At 45.4% G+C, this 26,172-nt stretch overlaps 9 protein-coding genes across 9 annotated transcripts; 3 read left to right on the plus strand and 6 right to left on the minus strand.

Moving 5' to 3' along the window:
- Window positions 1-1,711: 1,711 nt before the first annotated feature.
- On the minus strand, window positions 1,712-3,816 carry N7495_000695 (phosphate-sensing transcription factor PHO4; the record flags this gene model as incomplete). Its single annotated transcript, XM_057203365.1, has 2 exons — window positions 1,712-3,223; window positions 3,286-3,816. The coding sequence occupies 2 exons, from the start codon at window positions 3,814-3,816 to the stop codon at window positions 1,712-1,714; spliced, it is 2,043 nt and encodes a 680-aa protein (XP_057067438.1).
- Window positions 3,817-4,546: 730 nt separating this feature from the next.
- Window positions 4,547-5,424, plus strand: N7495_000696 (uncharacterized protein; the record flags this gene model as incomplete). The annotated part of the gene is made up of 3 exons (XM_057203366.1): window positions 4,547-4,997; window positions 5,075-5,167; window positions 5,222-5,424. The coding sequence occupies 3 exons, from the start codon at window positions 4,547-4,549 to the stop codon at window positions 5,422-5,424; spliced, it is 747 nt and encodes a 248-aa protein (XP_057067439.1).
- A 229-nt stretch (window positions 5,425-5,653) lies between these two features.
- Window positions 5,654-6,616, minus strand: N7495_000697 (WW domain-containing protein; the record flags this gene model as incomplete). The annotated part of the gene is made up of 2 exons (XM_057203367.1): window positions 5,654-6,455; window positions 6,516-6,616. The coding sequence occupies 2 exons, from the start codon at window positions 6,614-6,616 to the stop codon at window positions 5,654-5,656; spliced, it is 903 nt and encodes a 300-aa protein (XP_057067440.1).
- A 614-nt stretch (window positions 6,617-7,230) lies between these two features.
- On the minus strand, window positions 7,231-9,514 carry N7495_000698 (putative AMP-binding enzyme; the record flags this gene model as incomplete). The annotated part of the gene is made up of 4 exons (XM_057203368.1): window positions 7,231-7,336; window positions 7,398-8,988; window positions 9,038-9,293; window positions 9,344-9,514. The coding sequence occupies 4 exons, from the start codon at window positions 9,512-9,514 to the stop codon at window positions 7,231-7,233; spliced, it is 2,124 nt and encodes a 707-aa protein (XP_057067441.1).
- Window positions 9,515-10,133: 619 nt separating this feature from the next.
- N7495_000699 (putative arginine transporter) lies at window positions 10,134-11,947 on the minus strand (the record flags this gene model as incomplete). The annotated part of the gene is made up of 3 exons (XM_057203369.1): window positions 10,134-11,405; window positions 11,474-11,700; window positions 11,758-11,947. 3 exons carry the CDS (start codon window positions 11,945-11,947, stop codon window positions 10,134-10,136), a joined length of 1,689 nt encoding a protein of 562 aa, XP_057067442.1.
- Window positions 11,948-12,728: 781 nt separating this feature from the next.
- N7495_000700 (MARVEL domain-containing protein) lies at window positions 12,729-13,316 on the minus strand (the record flags this gene model as incomplete). The annotated part of the gene is made up of 3 exons (XM_057203370.1): window positions 12,729-12,855; window positions 12,905-13,184; window positions 13,238-13,316. 3 exons carry the CDS (start codon window positions 13,314-13,316, stop codon window positions 12,729-12,731), a joined length of 486 nt encoding a protein of 161 aa, XP_057067443.1.
- A 2,341-nt stretch (window positions 13,317-15,657) lies between these two features.
- Window positions 15,658-17,068, plus strand: N7495_000701 (O-acetylhomoserine aminocarboxypropyltransferase/cysteine synthase family protein; the record flags this gene model as incomplete). Its single annotated transcript, XM_057203371.1, has 3 exons — window positions 15,658-15,707; window positions 15,763-16,830; window positions 16,882-17,068. The coding sequence occupies 3 exons, from the start codon at window positions 15,658-15,660 to the stop codon at window positions 17,066-17,068; spliced, it is 1,305 nt and encodes a 434-aa protein (XP_057067444.1).
- A 6,712-nt stretch (window positions 17,069-23,780) lies between these two features.
- Window positions 23,781-24,332, plus strand: N7495_000702 (uncharacterized protein; the record flags this gene model as incomplete). The annotated part of the gene is made up of 1 exon (XM_057203372.1): window positions 23,781-24,332. One exon carries the CDS (start codon window positions 23,781-23,783, stop codon window positions 24,330-24,332), a length of 552 nt encoding a protein of 183 aa, XP_057067445.1.
- A 618-nt stretch (window positions 24,333-24,950) lies between these two features.
- On the minus strand, window positions 24,951-25,559 carry N7495_000703 (uncharacterized protein; the record flags this gene model as incomplete). Its single annotated transcript, XM_057203373.1, has 1 exon — window positions 24,951-25,559. One exon carries the CDS (start codon window positions 25,557-25,559, stop codon window positions 24,951-24,953), a length of 609 nt encoding a protein of 202 aa, XP_057067446.1.
- Between the last annotated feature and the right edge of the window lie 613 nt (window positions 25,560-26,172).

Consider the following 26,172-nt stretch of genomic DNA (forward strand, 5'->3'; position numbering starts at 1 on the left):
CTTTCACTTTCACTTTCACTTTCCCTCTGTCTTTCCCATACACTCTCACTCTCACTCTCATTTATCTACTACCTCTAGGCACCCAGATATTCCTATGTAAGGTGGCTTCCCACCGCATATATTCCTACTTCACCTACTTTTCTCATCCTGCCAATTATTTTAGAGAGACAATGATTGACTAATCGTTCACACTATTCGTTGCGAAAACCACCAGCTCGGCGACTTGTCAGTGATTGCGATTTTGCAAGGCCATCCATGTCTTCTCGTCGTATTTATACGATATGTTGAAGAATCTAGAATCTTCTTTTCCACGAGTTTGATCTCCTCGTCGCAAAGCTGGATAATTCATGGGAGCAAGAATAAGATACCCACAAACTCTTAAAAAACAAATATATCGATGCACTATTGTCAAGTGACGATATCGAGGTCAAAGAATATATATCTACCGTCCACTATCTTCACTTTCAACGCGGATTGGAAGAGGAATTACAACATAAAAAGGAATATCAGCAGAGAAGGTCTAGTTGTTTGTTATTGGGATGTTGTTCTCAAGTTGGTCGAGGCTGAAAATCATCCGCAAGACATCGGCATAGCATGCACAAGCAAAATGTCATGACAAACGATCTAACAGGCTGATTGATATTAGAGTCAGATTTACCGCCGAGGATTGCTAGGTATCCAGACTGGGAGGAAACAACATCAGCACTGATTCGCACTTTCCATGCGGAAAATCAGCGACCACCGGGACATCACCCGGCGAAATGGTGTTTCGTTTTCAGCAGTTTTCTCGTATTACAATTGCAGGACTAGGCAGCAATGGTACAGAGGATCGCATCGTTAACCAGCTCGAAACTCAGACGTACAGAAATCTGCCGAACTCGCCATGAGGGAGCGGTACGTCTCGACGGAATCGATCGGTGTGGCATTAGGGCGTTTCATTCCTCTACTGCTGTGAAGAGGGGAGTGACCAAAAAGTACATTATGGACAAGACAGAAATTATGTTGGAAGACCGGGTGATCACAACTGAAAAGATGCTTTGGAATGCCAGTCACAGCCGTTATAAACCCCCAAAATACATATACATATACACATCTTGAGTGGAAGGGCATCTATGACCGGGCTGGTTGGCCGACAAAGCCGCAGCACAATGATTTAGGTGGAGAAAGTACAAGGAGGATAGAGAGGATTAGCAAGCTTCAGTTATCTATCTACAAGCAAGGATAGCTAGGTAACGACAGATCCACACCTGATCAGGACATTGGCTGCGTCCATGCTTTCGTCTGCCCTGAAAGAAAGAACCGGCTACTGGGATGAGGTGATTCAGAAGAGAAGTTATTTGTTGCTGCTGGTAACACTGGTGACACTCCTGCTAGGAAGGCGACCTTCTTCTGAACACCATTAACAACTATCGACCATATATGTACTTGACCACATGTACTGTTGAAGTAGAGGTAGAAGCTTGGTAATCTTCATACAATTATTTTTGAATTCATTTATTAAAAACGTGTAATCGTCTATGTAGATATATCATGCGGGATAAGTAGCGAATAATGATAATTGGAGTATTCTGAAGTCGCAATTCACCCTGAGCCCCAATGCAGCAAGATGTTAGCGAAACAGGTATTAAGTATGTAAGCGATGTATCGGCCATTTTTCATGGACCAGCCACTTCCGACGTAAAGCAAAAATTAAAGCAAAGCCCAGCCAATGTCATAAGTGAGCTTCAGTTGTGGAGCTACTGGTCAATTGCTCAACTTTTTCAATAACCTCAGGTGTATCTCCATTGCTGGCAGCGCCGAGAGCCTTGGCCTCGTGGATGGCCAGTTTTGCATTAGCCTCAGCGAGGCTCTTCTGCAGATCCTTAATATAGTCGATGGCCATCTCGACCGCGCTGGCCTTGCTGATGGTTTGATTTGACTTTTCTTTTTCCTTTTCTGCAGGGGTGACCCCTGTAGCGGCAGCTTCTTTGGCTTGTCTGATTTGTATAAATTCGGGTGGAATAAGCGCTTCAATTTCTTTGAGGGCGGTGTTGATACGATTTCGGCGCCCTTGCTCTGCTAACTTGTGATTCGTGCGCTTGGAGCTTAGGTTCTCGGCCAGATTATCTGGATATGAGACGCCAGATGGTAATGTGCCGTCGAGGATGTGTTGGTAGTTAGACTTGGAAGCTAGGTAGAGTGCATCTTGCGATAAACCTGCATCACCGGCTCGCATGAGAGGCTGGATGCTTGGGCTGATTTTTGGCCGTAATTGGGGGCTCGCATGTGTGGAACTCATGCTGGGCCGTTTCCGACCTGATGCACGCGATGATTCTGATTTCTTTGGTACTGGCCCACTAGGAGATGGCATAGCGAGCGTTCGTGGACTGGGGCATACAGACCCGGGGCTCAAGAATGGAGCGCCAGCCGCGGAAATTACGGGGCTACCTGTATAATTGGAGTGTAATCTCGTATCAATGACGGGCTTTGGACGCAACGTCTGAGGTGTAGTAACCGACTCGGGGAGACAGATATCTTCCATGGTTTCATCTGGAATTTCGAGTTGTGCATTGCCAATGAAGTGGCCTGGCGAGTCCTCAGCTTGTTGTGATCGTAAAATTCGCATCAACGTCGCTGGAGTGGCGGCTGTGCCTGAAGATTGGGAAGTAGTTCTGCTTAATCCTATGGAAGGCTTCCGCGGGGCAGGAAGTGCTGGAGGTGGCATCAATGGGTCAGATAAAGCCTCAGGGGAAACTGAATCCTGTGAGTCCTCATTGCTACTATTTTGAATAGAGCAAACATCATGATTGTGCGGCTTGTTCAGTTCTTGAGACAAGCTGTTATAGAACTCCTCGGTGTTGGGTCCTGATTTCCCTCTCCGCTGCGTCTGTGCCCTAATAGAGGGCGATTGTCTCGCCTTATTAGTATTTCGTCCTGAGAGTCGGGAGACCGTCGAGGTGCGCCGGGCCTTGGGTTTGCGGATGATACTAGGAGATGGTGGAGCAGAAGTTCCCGGCAGATGATTCACCTCAGCATTGTTTTGTAGATAGCCGATATCAGATACGGGTAGCTGCTTGGAGTGGTATTGCTGGAAGGTGTTACTCCCGTGACGGCCATTCTGGGCCTCAAGTGCCGGTGATGAGAGCGGACTAAAGGAGTACTCGCCCGGGATGGTATATTCTGGCAGTCTGAATTGGTTTTCGAGCGGGGTCATTGCTGGGGAAATAAGTGGAGTGTATAGTGCCTGTGTCATACGATTAGTGCTGCATAACTAGTGAAAGCCACAAATGGCTTGATTGGACATACCTGTTCTTCGTTCATGCGCGTATATTGATCATACATCTCAGAATTCTCGGCCACTCGCTGTGACTGCGGATAGCGGATGGAACCCCCGTGCATCTCGATACTGTTGGGAGTTGGAGGAATCATCTGGCGACTCTGCACATACTGCTGGGGCTGAGATTGCTGTTGCGACATCATGGACTGCCGGGAGGAGTCTTGGGCGCAGAAGCCCGGAGTTATGTCCGGGGTAGAATATGGAATTGGACCGGGCTGTGACTGGGAGTGGCCGAAATTCATGGCCAGACCGTCCATAGACTCAGCATACTGGAGATGTGACCCTGGATTAGAGGCCATCGTAGTCTCGGGAGCGGTAGTGGGCGGATGAACCATTGCATGTTGCTGCTGATCGTGTAGCTGGGAATGTGATAAAGGTCCGTGCCCTTCGAGGTCGGCAAAGTTCATATTGAATTCGAGGAAATTGGAAAAGTCATCTTCTCCGGCTGTGATGAGGGTATTCTCACTGATCTCCGACCAAGACATGGCCGGCTGCTCCATCTTGGAGGATGTGAAGAGAGAAGGAAGGGTGCCAACTGAATCAGACGTTGGGCTAAGGCCAAGCCAATCAAAATGGGCGTGAGGGGTTTAAGTCACGAGGGCGTATTAGAGCGGGATTTGAACGTGGAATTGTATAAGAAGATAGGAAGATGGATGGAAAGAAATGCAAGGAAGAAGGAAAGAGAAGAATCTCACAGGGGGAGAGTAGCGAAATGGTTTTTTATTTTATTATTTGTGGTATAATAGGGTAGAGCGAAAGCTCTAGCCCGTAGGTTCGCCGGGCGGATACGGTTGATACTATCGGCCTCCTACCGACGCCCATCGGGTATTTTATCGGATACGTCTATATCTGGTTAGATGCGGACTTTTGGTTACTATTCTGGCGCTAGATGCGCCTCATCCTGCAGTTCGTTCTTCACCTGCCCGTTCGGTGCTCAGTACATTTTTACATAATCCCAATCTTAAAAAGTACAACGCTTTTAGCCCGAAATTATGTTACAGATTAAGGCAACAGACGTGATCATTATCCTCGTACGGAACACTCCATTATAAAGTGGAGAAGATGGAGTAAAAACTGGATCATCGGCCCTTATCGAGTGGTAAAGTCTGTTATTACCGACTGTGTTTTGATTCCATACACTCGGATTATCTGTTTTCTCCGTTCATCCACTCAACCTTCCACTACACACTATACCAATACTAACCCGTGTTTCCCGTTGACTGACTAAACATGGTCTTATTCGCCTTCTTGTTGATCTGCAATCTTGCAGCAGCCTCTCTGACCATCACAATCCCTCCCTCAACAATCCTCCCAAATCCTAATTCCCTTTCCGCTTCCACTCATGCCACCCTGACCACTCTCTCCTCCGGCAGCGACCACATCATCAAAGCACCACTTTCCCGCTCATCAGCCTTGAAATTCCCCGACCTAATCCCCGGCCATGCTGAGTCCTATTTGCTGGATATCCGCTCGAGCGAGTACATCTTCGCTCCCTACCGCGTCGACGTCGCTGCCGACGGGTCAGTCCTAGGTGTATGGGAGACATTCCGCGGAAATACGTGGGATAACCGCGGGCCAGAGAAATATGTCATCGATGTTGCTGCAGGACAGAAGCAGTCTGATGTTGTGGTTGGTGCAAAAGTGTTGGGTCGGAGAGGATTCTATGAGGAACGAGCTAAATGTAAGTTGTCATGAGGCCCCCCAGTCTTGATAAGATGATATGCGGATATATTCGGAGTACTAACATACTTGGTACAGTCTCTGTCCTGAGCCTTTTCAAGAATCCTATGATTCTCATGGCGGTCGTCGCCCTAGGATTCACCTTTGGCATGCCTTATTTGATGGAGAACCGTATGTGGACCTTTTTCCCTTCCCATTTATATCGAGACTAACAGTCATTCGCAGTGGACCCCGAATTGAAAGCTGAATTTGAACAACACTCTCGTACCTCGACTGTCGGTTCCGCTCAGAATGCCTTGACCGGGAATGGCTTCGATCTGGCCGGGTGGATGGCTGGTTCTACATCCAGTCCCACGGCCAAGGTTGAGGAGGCACCTGGTGGTACGACAGGTCGGGATATTACTGCCTCTGCGCGGAAGCGTGGCTAGTTTAGATCTATATTCGGACATCTAAATAAGATCGATGTTAAAATGATAGCATCTGTAAATAGAATTGATGTAGTCATATCGGAGCATGAAGCAGTTAATAATAATGCTAGCTAATCACTCCTAGACCATAATAACATCCGAGGAGCATAATAAAAGAAAAATTAAGACAATCCCCATTCCAGAACCAATCATAAGCAGTCATAATGGAGAAACAATATCAGATCTCAATCTAGAAATCACCACCGCCAAAATCATCACCACCGCCAAAATCGCCACCACCACCACCGTAGTCATCATGATCATCAAGCGCATCAGCAATGAGCATTCCACCCAGCAGACCACCGCCAACACCTAATGCAGCAGCACCAGCAGTTCCCATACCACCGCCCTGCCTCCGGTGAGGCTGCTGCGCATAACCATACCCAGGTCCGGGTGGCTGCGCATACTGCTGATAAGGTTGCTGATATGGCTGCTGATATTGCTGATGATACGGCTGTTGATACGGCTGCTGATACGGCTGCTGCTGCTGGGGAGGCGAAGCATACTGCGGCCGAGGCTGGTGATGTTGATGGTGCGAGCTAGAAGAACTTCCAGAAGCCTTGCCCATCAACTTACTGAGGAAGCCGCCCTTGCTCCGCGACTTCTGCTGCTCAGGCAGCGGCGATGACGCAGGCGCATAGCCCGGCTGCGGAGATCCAGATCCAACATAGTAGTCCGATGCAGTACCAGGCGTGCCTCTATTGCTGCTACTAGCGCTGCCTCTTACGCGAGCGTCCTCTTCAGCCTGGAGTTTTGCGGCTAGCTTTGCGTCATCTTCGATGTTGGGCGAAGCAGCCGTACTGGCTGTGTTGACGTTGGTGCTGGCAGAATTGTATGGATTATTCGAAGCCATTGATTTCTTGTCGCCTGCGATGGCTGGGTTTGCGGGACCCCCGCTGTCGTATGACGGTGGAGCATCGCTAGGGCCAGCGGCTGGTGTGGTCGAGGGGACTTCCCATTGTGATTTCCCGGTTGCGAGATCGATGTAGAACCTTTTTTTTATTGTTAATTTCAATACTTTGGACTTTGGACTTTGTATAGAGTTCACGTACCAGGCCTTGTAGCGCTCGTCGTATTGGGCCTTCCATCCATCCGGGATGGAGGGGGCCTGAGGGGGAGGCGGGCCCGATGGCCGGGTAAATGAAGCGGACATGAGTGGGGTGGTAATTGTTGGATTGGGATTGAGGAGCAAGTGTACACAGTTAATTCTAGATTGTAGTTGATAGATGAAGAGAGACAAAGATGAAAGAAGAAAAGGATGGGAGTATGTTATGTACTTGGATTATCAGGTAGTTGCGCTTTGGCAAGACGTAATAGGCTGCGCCACATGGCGGTGCAAATCCTTCGATTTATTTTTCCGTTTGCCACTTGTCATTATCTAGATTCTAGCCTGATTCTTTAGGCTATGAATCCATCGAATCATGATCCATCTAGTACTGATTATCAGTAAAACTATGTATTTAAGGTAAAATACCGAGTATCCCGTGTAATCTACCCGTTATATTTTACTTTGTATTGTTCCTCGGTTGCTTGAGCTGTACCCAGATAGTAAATAGTCAACCTTGAAACTAGGAAGTTAGATCCTCTGATATCAAACGAACATAGGATAAAGTAATTGCTAAAAGGTTTGGAGCGCAGCGCAGATACTACGCCTAATACGAATCACATGACTATTTACAAAAACGAAAGTTGAAACCACCCTTGTAGCTTTTAACATGCTCAAAAAGAAGATAAAATATAAAACATAAAATGGCAAGGGCTGAAAGCTCACAGCTTTGCGCGAGGAGCAGACTGCTCCTCCAAAGCCTCAGCATACAGCTGGTCCAAAAGCTGGCGGTAGATCTTAACAGTGGGTGATCGCTTGAGCTTAAGACTATAGAATCGTTAGAAAGGAATCTGGTCATTGTATCAAGATAGAAGGGGAGTGATCTCACGTTGGGGTCAGCAAGTTATTTGCCACTGTAAAAGGCTCTAGCATCAGAGAGCAGCTCTTGACCCGCTCATATCCAGCAAATTTGTTTTTTTTGGCCAGACGGTCTAGGTCGCGCTGAACGGCCTTGCGAATTTTATCGTTTGACAGGGAACTTTTGATTGCTGCCAGGTCGGTGTCGGCAATGTTGTGTCCCAGAACCTTGCTAGCGAACGGAGCGTACATATCGGGCTGAATACCAAAGATAGCAACCAGGAAAGTCTGGACGCTGTCTCCGTGCACATATGCCTGGGAAAGGTAGTTGAGCTCGGAAAGGATAACACCCTCCAAGCGCTCGGGAGAAATATACTCGCCCTGTGCCAACTTGAGCACGTTCTTGCGGCGGTCGATGATAATAATGCGGCCCATATCATCGATTGCTGCCACATCGCCGGTGTGGAACCAGCCATCCTCAGTCACAACCTTGGAAGTCTCCTCGGGGTTCTTGAAGTATTCTTTGAAAACACTATTGCCGCGTAGGAGCAGCTCACCACGGGGGTAGGGCTTGTCGTCCACCGAGTATTCCATGTCGGGAATAGACTCCAGGCAGGCCTCAACGGAGGGAGCGAGTCCTCCGCAGTTGCCAGAAGTCATATCGAAAGGGTGCTGGGATGTGCTGTAGGCATAAGTCTCGGTCAACCCATATCCCTGCATGAAGTCGGCACCGGTAACAACCCGCATAAAGTCGTGCAACGACGGGTCCAGAGGTGCGGATCCAGTTACCATATTACGTGCGCGCTCCAATCCGAGCGCAGCAGCGACCTTCTTGGTCCAGATACGGTCATACAGTGCGTGTCGACCAGTGGCCTTCAAGGGGTCCGGGTTCTTCAAATTGGCTGTCTTGGCCGCGACAATGTGTCGTGACAAAGCACCTTTTAAACCAGGCTGGTCAAGTGTGGCCGCCCTGATAGCACCGCTGAAACGATTGAACAGACGTGGCACCGACATAAAGCTAGTAGGCTTAAGGAGTTTCAGGTCGTCGACCAGCTCCAAAATATTACCATGGAAATAGCCGATGCGGCCACCGCCCCAGAGAAATATGTGCTCTATAAGACGAGCATAGATGTGAGCTAATGGGAGGTAAGAGTAAGTGGTGTCGCCCTTAAACTGAGGGATGTTTGCAAGACCGGAAGCAGTGGCGGACAAGGCGTTTACGTGTGTCAACACGACGCCCTTTGGAGCACCAGTAGTACCGGAGGTGTAGTTGATAGTAATAATGTCGGACGCAGAGGGAGGGTTGTGTTTGCGCTTGGAAGCCTCTCCCAGTGCCTCGGCTTCATCGATAGTGTAGATGGCAACGCCTTGGTCAGCAGCCATAGATTCAAGCAGAGCACGCTTTGAGTAGCCCTGCTGCTCGCCTGAGTCAAGTGGGTCCATGCAGACAATGAACTTCAGGTTGGGCAAAATGGGCTTGAGCTTAATGAGAGTAGGAACGTGGGGGAGAGAGGTGACCACACAATTAAGTTCAGCATGGTTTATGATGTACTCTGTCGCATCTGGGGCAAGGACGTCGTAGATGGAAACGCTAAATAGTCCCTGGGACATGCAGGCGAGATCTTACTTGTCAGCTTATCCATTCAAATATATTTTCAATACCGATCATACCGGTAAGCTGCCATTCGGGGCGGTTCTGGGACCAGAGACCAACGCCGTACTGGCCGGGGCGATGACAGTCGTGTTTCTGATGCAGCTCAACCAAACCAGCACCCAGTGCCGCGCGTCGTTTCTGAACAGTTTCATATGTCAGCCACTGGTAAGGCCCAAAGGTCTTGGTGGTCTGGTTGAACGGGCGCCATCCGAGGCATTCGCTCTTGGGTTGGCGGTTGGCTGTGGACTCAAACATATCGTGCACCGTCATAACCTACACTCAGTTAGAATTTTCACATTATAACCAGTCACTCCTCTTCATACCTGAGGATCGAGAGTCAAAAGCAACTCGTTCTGTGCGTGCCATGATCGGTAAACGTGACTGCGGCCTGGTTTTTCAGTTCCGGGAATCGTAACAGAGTATGGCTGGCCAGGCGGCTTTGGTCCATGGTATTCCTGAGCCTTCAGAAGGTGGGGAGGCTTTGAAGCGAACATGATGAGGTTTCTGTTTAAGAAAGAATCACAATTAGCAATCAGTGGGTCAGATATTAAAAGATAAAGTGGCATAACGCGTAGCTGGAAGTAGATACCTCGGAAATCAATGGCCAGATTCAATAGTTTAATGAAAAAAAAACCTCGAGGTCCTGCCTTTTGAAGATGAGGCGAGAACAAAAGATTGTGGGGGATGGAAGATGTGGAGATGAAGAGTTGTATCGGAGATCGCGGCCCTTTGATCAAGGGACTTCCCCAGTCTTTTTGCCCCATAAAGTGGACCAGGATTACAGCCTCGGCTGTTTCACGAACCAATGGTACATCATTAAATATGGGAATGGCCATACAAATGAAAGTACCTGTCGAAGTGGATTAACTAGTAAATAGCTTATCTACCTTCCGACTCACATGCAAAATCATACAATCTCTTTTTATCAATTGATACATATACATCATACCACAATTTAGGCGAACTATAGAGAATTGTGATTTCGTGTCTTTGACCGCTATAATTCTGGAGTGTTGTAAGCGGAGATATGAACTAGATAAGAATGAAAAATGTACATGTATACAAATATAAATATATATGCTAAACGCCATAACCAAAATGCTTTTATAGAAATTATCCTGCAATTTCCCGCCAGACCATTCCATACCAAGTGGTCGGCTCAGGACTCGTTTCCCACGTCTCTTCGTCAGCCGTGGTACGTCCAGTGTCCAAGTCAGCCTCAATGGGTTTGACAAATGGATCACGATAAATCAGCTTATGACCCAGATACAGCACTACAAACAGGATTAAGCTGAGGTAGTTGATGAAGAAGCTCTGCACATCGAAACTGGGGATGAAGGACGTGAATCCCTGGGTGATAATGATCAAGACGTTAAAGAACAGTCCATACCAGCTAAACCATGGCTGCCACATGGCCTTGTAAGGCAAAACATCTCGCGAGATGTTACGAGCCTTGAGCGCGCGTTGGAATGCGAGGTGGCAGGCATTCAGAGAGCACCAGGTAATGAAACCAGCCACACCAGAGATCTGAAGGAGCCAGGTGAACACGGTGGCTCCAGAGTCAGACACATTCAAGAAACCAAGAAGTCCAAACAGAGCTGTGAAGATGACGGCAAAGTATGGGACACCGCCACTGGTAGTCTTCTTGAAGAAATGGGGTGCAAAGCCCTCCTGAGCCAAGCCGACCATGATACGGCTGCCACTGTACACGTTTGAATTAGCTGCCGAGAGTACCACCGTGAGTAGAACCGCGTTTATGATGCTGGGAAGAGCCTTGACACCTGCACGTCGAGCTGCGATCACAAACGGAGACGCATTGCCGTTGCTGGCAGCAGCACCACCGTTCTGACTAGTCAGGAGCTGTGCGTCGGAGGAAGGAACCAAGATACCGATAAAAAAGATCGTCAGGATGAAGAAGAAGACGATACGGAAGAAGGTCTTGCGAATGGCGGCGGGAACGGTCTTTCGGGGGTTCTCAGTCTCACCGGCCGCAATACCGACCAGCTCAGTACCCTGGTAGGAGAATCCAGCCTGGATGAGGACAGACCAGAAGCCAACAAATTTGGCCAAAGAGTCATCACCCTCAATCAGATAGGGGACAAAAGGACCAGGGTGAACCCAGTACCGGAAGCCCAAGTATCCTTCAACGCCAACGCCAGCGTCCATGCAGATGGCAAAGATCATAAAGCCAACCACGGTAATAACCTTGATACTGGCGAGCCAGAACTCCATTTCACCATAGAAGCTGACAGGCAACATATTAAACGCGATTATTACGATCCAAAAGACACCAATGAAGATAGCAATGTTAATCGAGCTATCCCAGAACTGAATTATTAGACCAGTGGCAGTCAGCTCCAATGCGAATGTTGATGCCCAGGAAAACTATACGAAAAATCGAAAAATCGTTATTAAAACGGTACTTCAGCGAGGAAACCTGTCGTTATACATACCCAATAGATCCAGCCCATGGAAAATCCCAGACTAGGATCAATCAAACGAGTCGCATATGTGGTAAAGGATCCGGGGACGGGGATATAGGTCGCAATCTCTCCGAGAGCAGTCATGACGGAGTAGACAATGGTTCCGACAAAGATATAGGCGATGAGGGCTCCAACAGGACCAGCGTGTGCGATAGCTGTACCGCTACCGATAAAAAGACCAGTTCCTATGGTACCACCTGGGAAAACTGTCAGCATAAAATGATATTGTTTCTTTCCAGACGGCGGTTAATCACCAATTGCAATCATCTGCAAGTGTCTGCTCTTCAACTTGCGCTGAAGCTCCGGCAGAGGATTGGACTCGCGACTGGCACCATACTTCTCATAGTCGACATTGTAATTGGACTCCTGCGGCACTTCAGTGACAGGATCAGAATCTGTCTTTCCCTTCTCCGCCCAAGGCATAGACCAGCTTTTAGAAGCCATGTTCAATGGGGGGCAGTTTGAAGAAAGCAAAGAAGATAAGAAGAGGAATTACAGCACTCGTGCGACCTTTCAATCCCTTCGCACTATCCTCTAAAGCCCGGTGGAGAAAACCACGACTGAGTCAAACCCTAGTTTTCGTCTAGTGTTCGGGATTGGTGGAGGAGAGGAAAGTGTTAGGTAAAAGAAACGGTTTAACAGCCGCTATGAGAAAAAAAAAGATAAATCAAGATGGACTTATCAGACCATTCAATTGAACTTTTCTACTTTGTCTTCTTTTTCTGGGCAAATGTCGGCTCATATAGGCCTATGTCAATGTGGGCCATTGCAACCATAGGCAGAGTTTTCCTGGTGGCAACTATTCTTATACTTCGGAGTACGGCATCTAAATTCTACAACAGCTATTTGTAAATTATTATTTTGTTCACTTTGGACTTTATCCTAGATTAATCAGAAATTTATTGATGAGATGTGTAAAATTTGTAGGAGTCGACATGTTGAGCTTGAGGCTGTATACACCACGGCGAACTCCGTCGATTAAGTGGCTATTTCAGGTTATTCGGAATTTGGGATGAGTGGGGCCGATAGGAATAATCGAACTACAAATCAATATGACATGCAGAATAAGTATTAAGTGACGAATAATAAAAAAGTTATTTGCAACTTGAGCCCTAAGGGATCTTGGAGTTGGGTAGTGTCATACAATAAAAGTCAAAATAATTCACGTCGACGCCATGGAACCCAGTTATGAACAGATCTCCGTCATCATACAATCGTTTGGTGCTTAAACGCTGATGTTGGTGTGGCCCTGGGACTTGTTGGCGGTCTCACCGCAGTGACGGTTGTGAGTGAAGTCCATAATGGCAAAGTAAGTGGTGACCATGAAGAGAGCCCTATGTACGAAAACAACCCTGTTAGAGATCGTGTATATAACTTCAGTTGGGGGGAGCTATAGCTGACCATTCAAATGCACTGAATACAGTCGCTGCCTGAAGAGAACGACAGACATTGCCATAGCATACTGCAGCTGGAGGCAGTGTGGCACCGAGGGCAACGAATCCTGCGAACCAGAAGATCGTGGTAACTATTTCCATAGCGGGCACAAGATAGCGGTTGGAGAGATTGGGATAATAAACAAGGGCTACCAGGTAGGGGATGGCCAGAAAGGCAGACCAGCAGCCGACGAAGAGCAGGAAGTTGACAATACTGGTGTAGGACCACCAGGCCGAGACATCAACGACTGCGAAGTAGTCAGTAAAAGTTATGTGTTTTGAGTTAAGGGTTACCACGAACCGTATGCGGTCAGTCCAATAACGATCAAGCTGAAGAGGACTTGCGCAGCGCGCACTGGCCAAATCCAAGGGATGGTCATATTGATAGTGGTTGAATGTAAATCTGGAGAGCTAAGAAGTAAAGGGAAACGTATCAGTAAATTTAGATGGAAAGCTATCATGAAATCAAGCTGTACTGATCAGCCACCATCGTTGCACCGGCGTCATCGATGAATGATCAACATGTGGCTTGCAGTAAGGAAACTGGGGCTGACGTGTATTGATTCTTACCAGTTAGAGACTAGATTGAGGTGGGAGTAAATCCAAGATTTGGTCAAAGTTGGGGAAGAAAGGAAACAAAGGTTAATGGGCATTTGCTACCTTTTATCCCTGATTGAGTACATAATCGACAACGACCCAATCGACAATGTAATTGACGCTGCCTGGATATTCCAAGATTTCAGATCTGGGCGCTTGAGCGTCATGTGAGACAACCCCACCTATACCTAAGTACTTCTTCCATTTTGACGCTTATTTTGACCTTTTGTCTTTAATTTTTAATCACTCTATAGCTCTATGGAGTCTATAATAGAAAACTAGTTTAGATCTTACATGTTATATGTATGCAATAGCAAATTTTAGAGTGAACTTTCAAGTATCCATAAATTACTTGTATAGTTTGCGTATGTATAACCTTGGAACTACCTTGGCAGCAAACCTGAAAAATCTATAGGTGTTTTCCACTATCAATTCCCTCGCAACCCCAAGATATCTATATAGCTAGGTATATCCATGGATATCCTATTATCCTTAAAGGCCCAAGCACCTCTAAACAACGTCCAGAGCTTCTAATACCTGGGTTTTCTTAACCAACCCGTCCCGAGGTCTTTTTAAGGGATGGGCTTGAAAACAGGTGATTGTGAGCCGCTATTTGCTCTGCAACTGAACATAACGATACACAATAACCAAGAGGGGCATTTTCTAAGGTTCCCCACTAAGATACCTTGTTTCTATTTTGGCTGTTAAATCTGCTCAGCAAGAAAAGGCTGCTTCACGGTCAATCAAATCGAAAGAAAAAAGTAAAGCATGATGGCCACTTCAAGGGATATCATCTGTGGCCTGAGTCAGTTGAGATTCAGCCCTATCATTACAAAGTATTTTGAATCCAAAACTTTGATACTAGAGGGGTTTATCCCTAGAAGAGAGATTTTATCAAGTCGATTTGGCGAGAACGGTTGCTCCCCATCCACTCTTCATGGATAGACAGGATTCTCAGGATGAAGAGATGTCCAGACATCCGTCAGGTCACTTTTCTCAATAAAATTAGCGTCTTCGTCAAAGATTGGATTGAAGTCACCAGCTACTAACCCACAACCTAGAGTCATCAAGGTTAAGAAGATACGGGAAGGTTTGATTGGCGAAGAATCCAGGTGAAGGTTGATATGCCGGGTCCGTATATTAGATTCCAATATCCAATATATCGCAACAAAGCGCATCTCTATCGAATTGGCTAAGGTATTATACCCCCAGACACAACCTGTGTATAGGCGTCTCCGAATCAGAAGTCATAGACCGTGCCTTAAATAGCAGAGTCATAGTTGCAGGTGTCTACTTACCCCATGCTGTATATGGATGTATCATCACGTTCGCTTGAGATCCAGAAGCCGTGGATGCGGTCATCCTTTAGTATTTACTGTAAGGCTGGCTTATAGACTTAGAGAAACACAAAAGTATCAAGACTAGTAATAAATATGACGATCTGTTACTCTTTTTTTCGTTCGCGGGGATATTACGTCAGTGTTCCATGTCAAAATCGATGGACTAGAAGTAGTCTCCTATTTCTGTATTGGTCTGACACTGTAGGAATCAGAATTATATTTTCCGGGCGAAAAGGAATCCACTGCTGGACAGGCTCAACGTGGTGCCAATTTCAAATTTGGTATATGCTTGGTCAAAAGATGGAAGTAAAGGATCAAATCAAGTCAACAGAAAAGATGTACATTTCAAAAGTATTTGGACGTGCATAGATAAAAGTGGGGATAACAAACCGTGCAGTGAAGTGGGGATCATCAATGACTAAGAGCCACCGATGTCGGAACCTACCCCACACATATTCACTCTTATTTACATTGCTACAAAGTACACATCTATCGAATCACTGAATAGGTACGAACAATGGGTACTATATTCATAAGCTGATGTCCTAATCACTGCACCAGCAAATTAAAAGAGGTTTGGTGGAGCTCAATGTCAATTACAATTCCACTCAAGTCACTTAGAGTTGAAGCTTCCAATGGCGTAATCACGCCATCGAGATGCCGCCATGCCTCATTTGCCCCTCTATAAATTCAACCAGGAACGATATTTTTCTTTCTGCTCTTTTCAGACTTTCATATCACATATAACTTCCTATTTGTGGCTGTGGTTGCGAAAATTTCCGCCATGTCAGAGCAACCAAACCTTCACTTCGAGACTCTCCAGCTCCATGCTGGGTACGTTTCTTCCCTTATCTCGTATTTGCTTTCAGCTTCTAACATAAAATAATAGCCATGAGCCTGATTCAGCCACTAATTCCCGAGCTGTGCCTATCTATGCTACCACCTCATACGTCTTCAATGACTCGGCCCATGGCGCGAGGCTATTTGGCCTCAAAGAATTCGGTAACATCTACAGCAGAATCATGAACCCTACTGTGGATGTGTTTGAGAAGCGCATTGCTGCCCTTGAGGGTGGTGTTGCCGCCATCGCTGCCTCGTCAGGCCAAGCTGCCCAGTTTATGGCTATATCAGCCCTGGCTCAGGCTGGCGACAACATCATCGCAACCAGCAACCTGTACGGTGGTACCTACAACCAATTCAAAGTTACCTTCCCACGACTGGGTATTGACACCAAGTTTGTCAAGGGTGACAACCCCGTTGATATCGCCGCCGCCATCGACGACAAGACTAAGGCTATCTACGTTGAAACGATCGGTAACCCGCGGTATAACGTGCCTGACTTCGAGGCCATTGCCAAGGTGGCCCACGATCATGGTGTTCCATTGGTAGTGGACAACACTTTCGGAGCGGGTGGCTACTTCGCGCGACCTATTGACCACGGTGCCGATATCGTCGTGCACAGTGCCACAAAGTGGATCGGTGGACATGGAACCACGATCGGTGGTGTGGTTATCGATAGTGGCAAGTTTGACTGGGGCAAGAATGCTGCTCGCTTTCCACAGTTTGTGGAGCCTTCACCAGGCTACCACGGACTTAAATTCTGGGAGACCTTTGGCCCGCTTGCTTTTGCGCTCCGTGTACGAGTTGAAGTTCTGCGTGATATTGGAGCAACTTTGAATCCTTTCGCGGCGCAGCAACTGATCCTTGGTCTGGAAACTTTGAGTCTGCGATGTGAGAGGCACGCTAGTAATGCTCTTGCTCTGGCTAAGTGGTTGAAGAACCATGAGCAGGTGAGCTGGGTTGCGTACCTCGGTCTCGAGGAGCACCCTTCTCACGAGCTTGCAAAGAAGTACTTGACTCGTGGATATGGTGGTGTGTTGTCTGTGGGTATCAAGGGCGGTGCTGCGGCTGGTAGCCAGGTTGTTGATGGGTTCAAGTTGATTTCCAATCTTGCCAAGTATGTTTTTTTATTTTTTGTTATGTGCTATATTTACTAATTCTTCTACAGTGTTGGTGACTCCAAGACCCTGGCCATCCACCCCTGGTCCACAACTCATGAGCAACTCAGTGATGAAGAGCGTACTGATTCCGGTGTGCTCGAGGATGCCATTCGCATCTCAGTCGGCACAGAACATATTGATGACATAATTGCCGATTTCGAGCAGTCTTTTCGTGCTCTCAAGGCTGCTAACTGAAGAACTTCGGGTGTACTGAGGTGGTGACGAAATTATGATACTTCATACGATCTATATCGAATGAAAGTCATCCATGAATTCAACTAAGTTGGTCTACTAAAGAGGCACTCAGCCCTTGCGGAATACAAAACTGTACAAGGTTTTTTATGATATGGATAAGACAAAGCACAACCTTGGGAACGGAATCTTGGAAAAAGACGGTTGCATATGCAATAGGGTAATAGAATAGTGTTCTAAATTTAATTTGGTTTTTTGATCACCTGGGCAGTTCCCAACCCCTCTAACAAGTTAAGTTAACTAAATATATAGCTAAAGAGTTATTTACAAATTTTAATAGTGATTGGTCGAAGCGAGAGCTGAAATAGTACGGCCCACTAAAAAAAAAATTTTGAAAGTTGACAAAAAAAATGACAAGAGTGGGATTTGAACCCACGCCTACAATGTAGATCAGGACCTTAACCTGACGCCTTAGACCAACTCGGCCATCTTGCCCGTTCGATATTCAAAATGTCTATTTTTGCATATATATACCTATCTTCCAAGGTTCAATCCACTTCACATAAGGATACGAACAAACTTAACAGACCTACCTACTTATGTAGCCCTGGAGGTGGAATGGATTTATATTTAGGTGAAAATAGTAATGTATATATATATATACCTAGGTATCATATATAAAAGGAACCTCGTTAGGCATCAAATGGGCGAAGGCTACATCTTCATTTCTAGCATATGCAAATGAAGAAATGGGGAATTGGCATCATGAAGTAAAGGAGTTCATCACTCTGAATGACGGCATTAGTGGCCCAGAGAATTGGCCCAGGACAGACAGACGTTCCTGGATAAGGTGGCGCCCTTCCTCAACCAGAGTCCTTTTAGCCCTACTCACACAATACTCTACTACGCGTGCCAGCACTGGACTATACCAAAGACGCATCACTATATGCCGCGCAAAGGTGTGAAGACGATACATCCACTGCTGATTCTCTCGACGACTTACGACCCCGTTTGTCCCCTCATACCTGCGAGGTCGGCGAACGAGGCATTCGAGGGCTCGCAGATTATCGAGGTCAAGGGGTATGGACATTGCTATATTGCAGTACCATCGGTGTGCATTGCAAGTCATGTGCGAGCGTTCTTGTACGCAGGTGAATTGCCCAACACATACACGCAGTGTGAGGTGGATTCCCCCTACTTCTCCCCGTCAGACGAGAGCAGTTATTGGTTCATAGATATTTTGAGGCTGAAGAGGAGGCTAAAATTCATCAAGCGCAGGTGCTGTTAGCAAGAGACTGGGCTTTCGCACCAACCAAGTAGCACAAGTCTTGGAGAATGTCCAAGGTGATTACGGGAGGCGATACACGCCACCGGGCCAAAACGTATTATCCTGTAATCCCAAAATGCAAGTTGACCGCCTGTAATGTAATTACGTATTAGTAATCGGGATCGACCAATCGGGGAGCTTTAAATACTGTTTACAAAGTGCTGGAATCTGCTCTCATCTTTCCACTTCCACTTCCACTTCCATATCCACTATGCCGCGCCCACAAATCCCTCTTGAAGCTCATAAACAAGCGATCATCGATCTTTATGAAGCTGCTAGCTCTACTAAGGATATTTGCACTTTTCTGGACCAAACCTATGTTATCAGTGTTGCTGTCCGTACTATTCGACGTTACCTAAATCAGTGGAATACTATGACAACGAAATCTATCCAACGTCAGGATACTGAAAAGCTTATTTCAAATCTTATTCGATCACTTAATACTGAAGAGATACTCCAGGCCAGAATACCGCCACTAATCTTATTTAATATGTTAATACTAAAGAGATACCATGCTCAAAACGTACACTCTGTAGGATACGGCAGCGACTTGGTATTAAGCTTCGGATTAATGATCCTGAAGAACGCGAGAGACAGAAACAACAGATTGAGGCTATATTACGAACTGAGAGCGATATTGGAGATATCAATACATATGGTAAAAGATATCAACATATCTTTTTACGGAGCCAAGGTCAATTCTTTGCTCGTGATAGGATCTTTGATATCTATAAAACGATCAATCCAGATGCTGTGAAAAACCGCGGTTTTCAACGTCGAAAAGGTGCTTATATCTGTCCTGGTCCAAACTGGATATGGTATGTTGATAGCCATATAAAGCTTAAGCAGTTTGGATTCGAGATATATGCAGCTATTGATGGTTACTCTCAATTTATTATATGGGTATATATGGGCATTAGTACGCGGACAGCAGTCAGTGTATTATCTCAATATCTAGACTATGTGTCGGTAAATGGGTTCTTACCACGAAATCTACGGTCTGATCTTGGCTCTAAAATCATGTTATTAGCTGATGCATATTTTGCTCTTCGCCAATCAGCTCCAATTCGCGATCTAATTCATGATCCAATTCTTGATTCAAGACCTCAACGGCTACAGGATTGCCCTTCTTTGGACGGAGCACCGAAAACCAAAGAATTGAGTCTTGGTGGGGGCAATTGGTATATTCATGCACACATGTTTATTACCATTACTTCCACTCTTACTCCTGCCCATGCAAATACCAATCCTGGTTTTTTACGCGTCATTCGGCATCGCACCGCTCAGAGTGTTCGGAGTCGGTATATAGGAATTAGATCTAGAAGCAGCAATTCTTCTCCTCGTACTAAGCCGAAGCGGCGAAGCCCTATCAATAGGTCGAATCTCTTCTCACAGAAAATGAACCTGAAATATATGTTCAGCTATATCTTTGGGAAGAAGGGGATAGACTTCAACGGCTTGATATCTCTGCTGCTTTTACCTTTGATGTCTCATATTCTATCTTTGATATTCCTGACTTCATTGATAGATATATACTCGGAATCAATGGATTCTCAATTAAAGAGCTACACCGATCGAAATTTTACCCTCATTACCAGGATCATTATACCCTTGCAAAAGACATTCATCATATTGGACGATCAAAAGGGTATCTATCCCCTCAACTTCTTCCTGGGATAGGATGGTTTGCGAATACAACTATTGGAGATATTTGTAAAAAGCTTAAGATCCATAAGAACATGTATCAACTCCATGTTATCATTGATCGTCGGAGTAAGAGTCTATTATCTTCATCTCGAGATGAATCTCCAGGAATGATCCAAGTATTTTCTCCAGAAGCATCTCTTATTACACTTATTGATGAACATATAATTCCAACATCTCCACTTACGCCAATTCAGGTGGTTCCAGCTACTACTCCTGATCCACCAATTGCTCTTATCACTCTAGCTCCAGCTCCAGCTCCAGCTACTCCATCTCGTGGCAAACGTGCGCGTCCAAGCACACATCAAAGCAAGGGAATTCTTCGTCGAAGAATAGAATGAAGGTTATTGGTTCTCATGTTTATTTCTTAGAGTATTTACTGCTTTAATCAATGCAATTGAATGCATTATTTTATTTTATTACTACTAGTAAATTATACTGGGGTTAGACTTGTAAATTGTATTAGAGTTAGGATATTCGAGTTGGACTTGATCAATTTCAATTTCAATTTGGGATGATAGAGCGATACAGGTAATAAAATATTCTACCGGGTGTAAAATACGTATTTTGTTTACTGTTTTAGTGTTTCTGGCCCTGGTGGCGGTGTTTCTGTCTCAGTTTACTTTGGAGATCTTGACAAATAGACGTCCAATGATGGCGCCATAACTGTCGAAACTGACGCCTGACGTGGGTGCCAAAGATTTACTGCAGTAAATCTGGGCTGATTTAAACCAATAAAGTGCCAAGGTTGCCCCTTTTTGCCACCCTACGCTTTGACGATCGGAGACGAACATGTCCAAATTAGGAGTCGAGAGCACCAGCAGAGCACCAGCAAAGCACCAGAAAAGCCCAGGTATCTAGAGCAAGTCTTGTCAGCCCGACCTTGATAATTTATTTATAAATATGAGCGTTAGAGCATCTTTCAGTCTTGGCTCTTCTTCAACATTCACTTAGCTTTCAACCTTGGAATGGAATTTCCATGGGCTAAAGCGTGACTATTTCTGAGCTCGTACCTACCTAAATAGGTATCTATCAAAATTACCTCCGGGCCTTTCGCTTCCAATCTTAAAAGGTCGATATATATCTATGTACCTAGGTACAGAATTGAACTTCAACTATGCCTTTGGGAGATGAGATCAGCCAATCAGCCGATCAACAGGTCAACACCTCTTCAAGTCATTATAATATAAACCAACATGAATCTACTCGCCATAGCATGCTAGGCACTTCTCAAATCTCCGGGATACCAATGCCAAGCAACTCAACCTTTCTTTCCACATTTGCCCACCCGATGTACGGAGTCAACCTTGAAGAAAACCCGACGAGTCTAGACTTATTCGCAACTATGGGCAGTGCCATATCGTCGAACAGTCCTAGTCAACAAAGTCCTAGCTATAACATCGCTGGCCCATCATTATCAAGTTCAATACAACTTGGGGCTCAAGACTTGACTCTGAGGGGTGTCATGACTTCACAAGACCATATGATGGATCACGATCAAGCTTCTGGCGGGTGAGTTCCAGCTATTTATCTCACCATATCCTACTGCTGCTGATTTCTAATCTCCTATCAAAGAATGCTTATTATGTGCAAATGGGTAGACTGCAGATATGCGGGCACTTTCTCGAAGGATGGATCTCTATGGCGACATATAAAATCCACTCACTTGCCTGCTTCCTACCAGTGTGATCAGTGCGGGCACATCTTCAATCGCAAGGATAGACTTCGGAGTCACAGACAGGCTGTACACACTAGGCAATTTATAGCAGAGACTTAGGACCCTGTCAGGAGGTAGTCATGGAGGGAAACTATACTAGCTCTCTTGAATCAAGAATTACTAGAAGAAATATTACAGCCAGTATCAGTCACCGTTGGAAGGAAAGTACGCAATTGAAGCTAGCGGCTCTGGATTCCTCTGCCGTGGATACCGAAGCAATGCAATTTTTTTTCGATAAATTCTCTTTGTTCCCTTATATAGTGCAGTAAGATCCGCACTATATAATAGCATAATGTAAGTACTTTTGCGCCTTCAGGTTCCAATACCGGCTAGTTATAATCTAGACCAGTAGCGGAGAAAGTTTCCCCAGCGCCAGATGCAGCTGTAGCATGAAAAATCACGATTAAGAGTCTTTGAAACCATATCATTGATTTTAGCAGATTGCTAATTGGGCAATTTGGAACACTTGGATTCTGCTTTACCATGCAGTCATCATAGCAAAACCACATCCCAGTGATTCCTTATCGCTGTGCCTTTCATATCTAAAAATTGAAACCATTATTAACAAAGGACTCGAAGAAGTTAGATGACTTATTCCGGAAGTGAGGTCAAGTTAAGTATATTTTAGGGTTCGCAACATCCGACCAACTCCATTTCATCCCCACTATAAAAGATTTTGGCCCACACATAAAAATTCAACCCACAGAACTTCCAAAAAAATTGACAAGAGTGGGATTTGAACCCACGCCCCTTTCGAGACACGGAATTGTGGTTCAAGTAAACCTGAACCGTGCGCCTTAGACCAACTCGGCCATCTTGCCAGGGTGATAGTTGTTTGCCTGAAAATTGTAACTAAAATCCAAATACAGTATTTTGAGTTCCATTTCCCATATTAGCATGGAAATTCCAACTTTTATACAGAGTAAGACCTTCACTACTAGTAGTTAAATGTTTAAAAATCCCGAAGTCTAGATATTCACATTTACCCTTGAAAATCTAACTATTACCAAATTACCTGGGCAATTTACATCTGCAATAAATAAACTTATTTTTACTATCTATCTATCAACCTGTCGATACGGCATTTAAGTGGCCACCGGGATCGGTTTCTTCCGCTGACAAAGCAAGGAAACCTTGTTTTAACTAAGGGCATCTATTCAGCACTCAGTCCACGATCAGTCTATACTTAAAGTGTTCGGCCCCATGATACGGTTTATTTTATGCTATATGATAAATCAATTATCCCTCGAACGAGAATATGATTGAGGATGGAACTCTGAGAGTAGAACTGAGAGTAGAACTGAGAGTAGAACTGAGAGTAGAACTGAGAGTAGAACTGAGAGTAGAACTGAGAGTAGAACTGAGAGTAGAACTGAGAGTAGAACTGAGAGTAGAACTGAGAGTAGAACTGAGAGTAGAACTGAGAGTAGAACTGAGAGTAGAACTGAGAGTAGAACTGAGAGTAGAACTGAGAGTAGAACTGAGAGTAGAACTGAGAGTAGAACTGAGAGTAGAACTGAGAGTAGAACTGAGAGTAGAACTGAGAGTAGAAATGAGAGTAAACTGAGAGTATTTGCCCGACTATTTATGAGCTCTTCACACTTTCGTTCTGATACTCGTCCAAAATTCAAATCACTATAGCGCAATGAACGATAAACGCATGTTTCCAACGCGGCTCTACTCTACCTACACTAAATGATGTCGCTTGGAAAAGGAAGATCGAGATAAGAATACCGTGCGTGGCAGATTAGCTTTCCACACGGTTTCTGCATCTGCCGCGTCAACCCTGGACATTGATCCAGTTAAGTATTTCGTGCTCGGGCCGTTCGCCATATATGCCAGGCTGTTTAAATCAAATTAATACGGCCCTGATTGATCCCCCTCCTCCTATCACTAATCAATTGGTTCCAGTTCGGGAGCCTGGCATGATTTTAAACACAGAGGCTGATGTCGTGAGAGCGACCAACATGTTCCTCATCAATCAAGTGGTAATGGCCCTCAACGACCTAGCAAAAAATGGCACGATGATAGCTGTTCGATCCGAGGCAACTGAATCTAACTGCAAGGGGAGATTTGACGTGGCTTTTAATCTATATGATCAAAATTTCACGAAGCTTGCCGATCTCCTAATTTTCGAGATGAAGCGGCCCAATGTCATCAAACGGTCCCAGTTCCAATGCGCCCAAATCCAGCAAAACCCATCTAAGGAAAAGATGCGGCAAATGAAATCTGGGATTTTTGAGAATGATAGAAAAGGTACTTGGTTAGTTGACAATGCCATCATGCTCTCAAAGCAAGCGGCCAAATACTTTAGATTCTGTCGACGAGTTATCCTGTTCGACTGGTACTCCATGGTGGGCTTGACATTTGCTCCATTCCGCCGACGCGATCTATTAGTTCATGGAATTATTCTCCAGGAGGGTGCAGGCCGCACTCTGAACTTTCACCAGTTACTATTTGCTATGGTGATGGAGGAGCTCGAGGAATGGGAACAGGGTTATCCAGGGGTTTGGCCGTAGGTTTTGACATTATCCTGACAGATTCTGAAGATGAAATACATATCAAAAAGTATCTTTGCTCTATAATAGGCAAATCAATCCCTCTCAATTGAGTACTTTGGTGAATTTTGAGATTTTAACTCCCGAGCATCTAATCTTCCATCCAATCGTCCTCGTCATAGAAGTCTTCCTCCACAAAGGGATGGTTGTCAGCGGCAAACGCAGCTTCTTGCTCTGGCGTAATTTTTGAAGCAGTTTCAGCGAATTCTACTTCAAGCCAAGGGGTCCAGTCCCAGTCAATCCATTCGAAAAAGTCATGTGCACTACCCGGGGATCTCCAACCAAGTAATGGCGAGAGATAAGTTCCTCCTTTTGTCAATGTCCCGATTTTTTGTAAAGCGCTACGGAAATGGACAAAGTCAAAATCAATAAGCACACAACTTTGATGCTTATTATTAGTAGAGATAATGATGATATTCCGCGGCACAAGATCTCGAAGTATAACATCATGCTCGTGAATACGAACACTAATCTCGATAATCGAACTTAGAAAGCCTTGTCGAGCTGGCTAAGAAAAGTTCACCGGTTTGACCTGGGACATTGTAGTTCCGATTATATGCTCAATCAAGATCATGCAAATTATCCGTTTTGGTAAAGACTCTGTTTGTGTGTTGTCCGCCGAGAGACCGAAAAGTAAGATCCATAGTACCTTGGGATCCCTTGACCTTGCATATCGCTAAGCGCGATATATGAATTTGCTTCGTTCGAGAAACAGGCATTAACGAGTTTAAATGGGTTAGTGTAGCCAGATTCATCATCAACATAAAGCGGGTCGTAAATCTTAGCAACAAGAGTCTTATTAGGAATCTGGTTAGTGGAGGTCTGAAGTCGGACTGTGACCACCTGAGAGTGTGTCGCAACTCCTACTTTTAAAACTCCAAGAATTTCTAGGTTAATGATGTCATCTCCTTGGATACTCGGTGGCTTTTCGTGAAGAGGCTGGTGTATTAAACATCGGTCGAATGGACTGAGCTGACTCCTTTCGACGTGATCTTTTTTCTTGGCATAAAAGGGGTGCATAATTCTTGTGGCCTTAGGAGGCGGAGCAACATGATGCTGTGCTGTAAATTTCCAGCCGGTTTGATATGGCAGGGGAGGCTTGGGAAGATCTGTCGATGCGGGTGCTGGCGGCGGTGTACAAAAAGACCCAGATGAATCAGTATCAGAATATGAACTCATTGCAGACATGCTTGAGTTGAATTTCAAATGAGGTGTTCGGATGTAGGAAGTCTGAAAAGGTAGTTTTTGTAGGAGATGTTGCGACAGCCGAGAAACAAGGCCATCAACAGACGGAAAGTATTTCGGCCGAAAAAGCTTCTGCCAAGACAGTGACTCTGGAACCTGATTAGTATGTCACGGCATCCTTGAACGATATGCATTCATCGCAAACGACACCCTTGAGCGATGTGCATTCGCGACAGTAATATCCCGCCTTCACCATCTCTTCTGTCTCGGACGAATGTTGACATTCGTCCAGGGCAGAGGGGCACCCATATACTATAAGTAGCTAGTTCTTTCATCAATGAAAAAGTAGACTTCACAACAATCGCAATATTCAGTATCGTAGCATCCACTACACCCGGTGGATTTTCTACGGTGTTGAGTAGCGGTTTGTTGGAGCTCACAACGTTTACTATTCTCAGTACAATATTCGAATATCGCCCTTTCGAGCGACAGGAGACAACTAGACAGGCCAGCTAAACAGACTCCTGACTGGTGCCTGAATTCTGCCGGAATTTCGCCTTAATACCTGGTTCTGTATTAATGAAAGAGTTGAATATTTATAGAAATAACCGGCTAT

The sequence above is a fragment of the Penicillium taxi genome, assembly GCF_028828555.1.
Source record: "Penicillium taxi strain IBT 34144 chromosome Unknown utg000001l_segment0_segment0, whole genome shotgun sequence".
Lineage (NCBI taxonomy): Eukaryota > Fungi > Ascomycota > Eurotiomycetes > Eurotiales > Aspergillaceae > Penicillium > Penicillium taxi.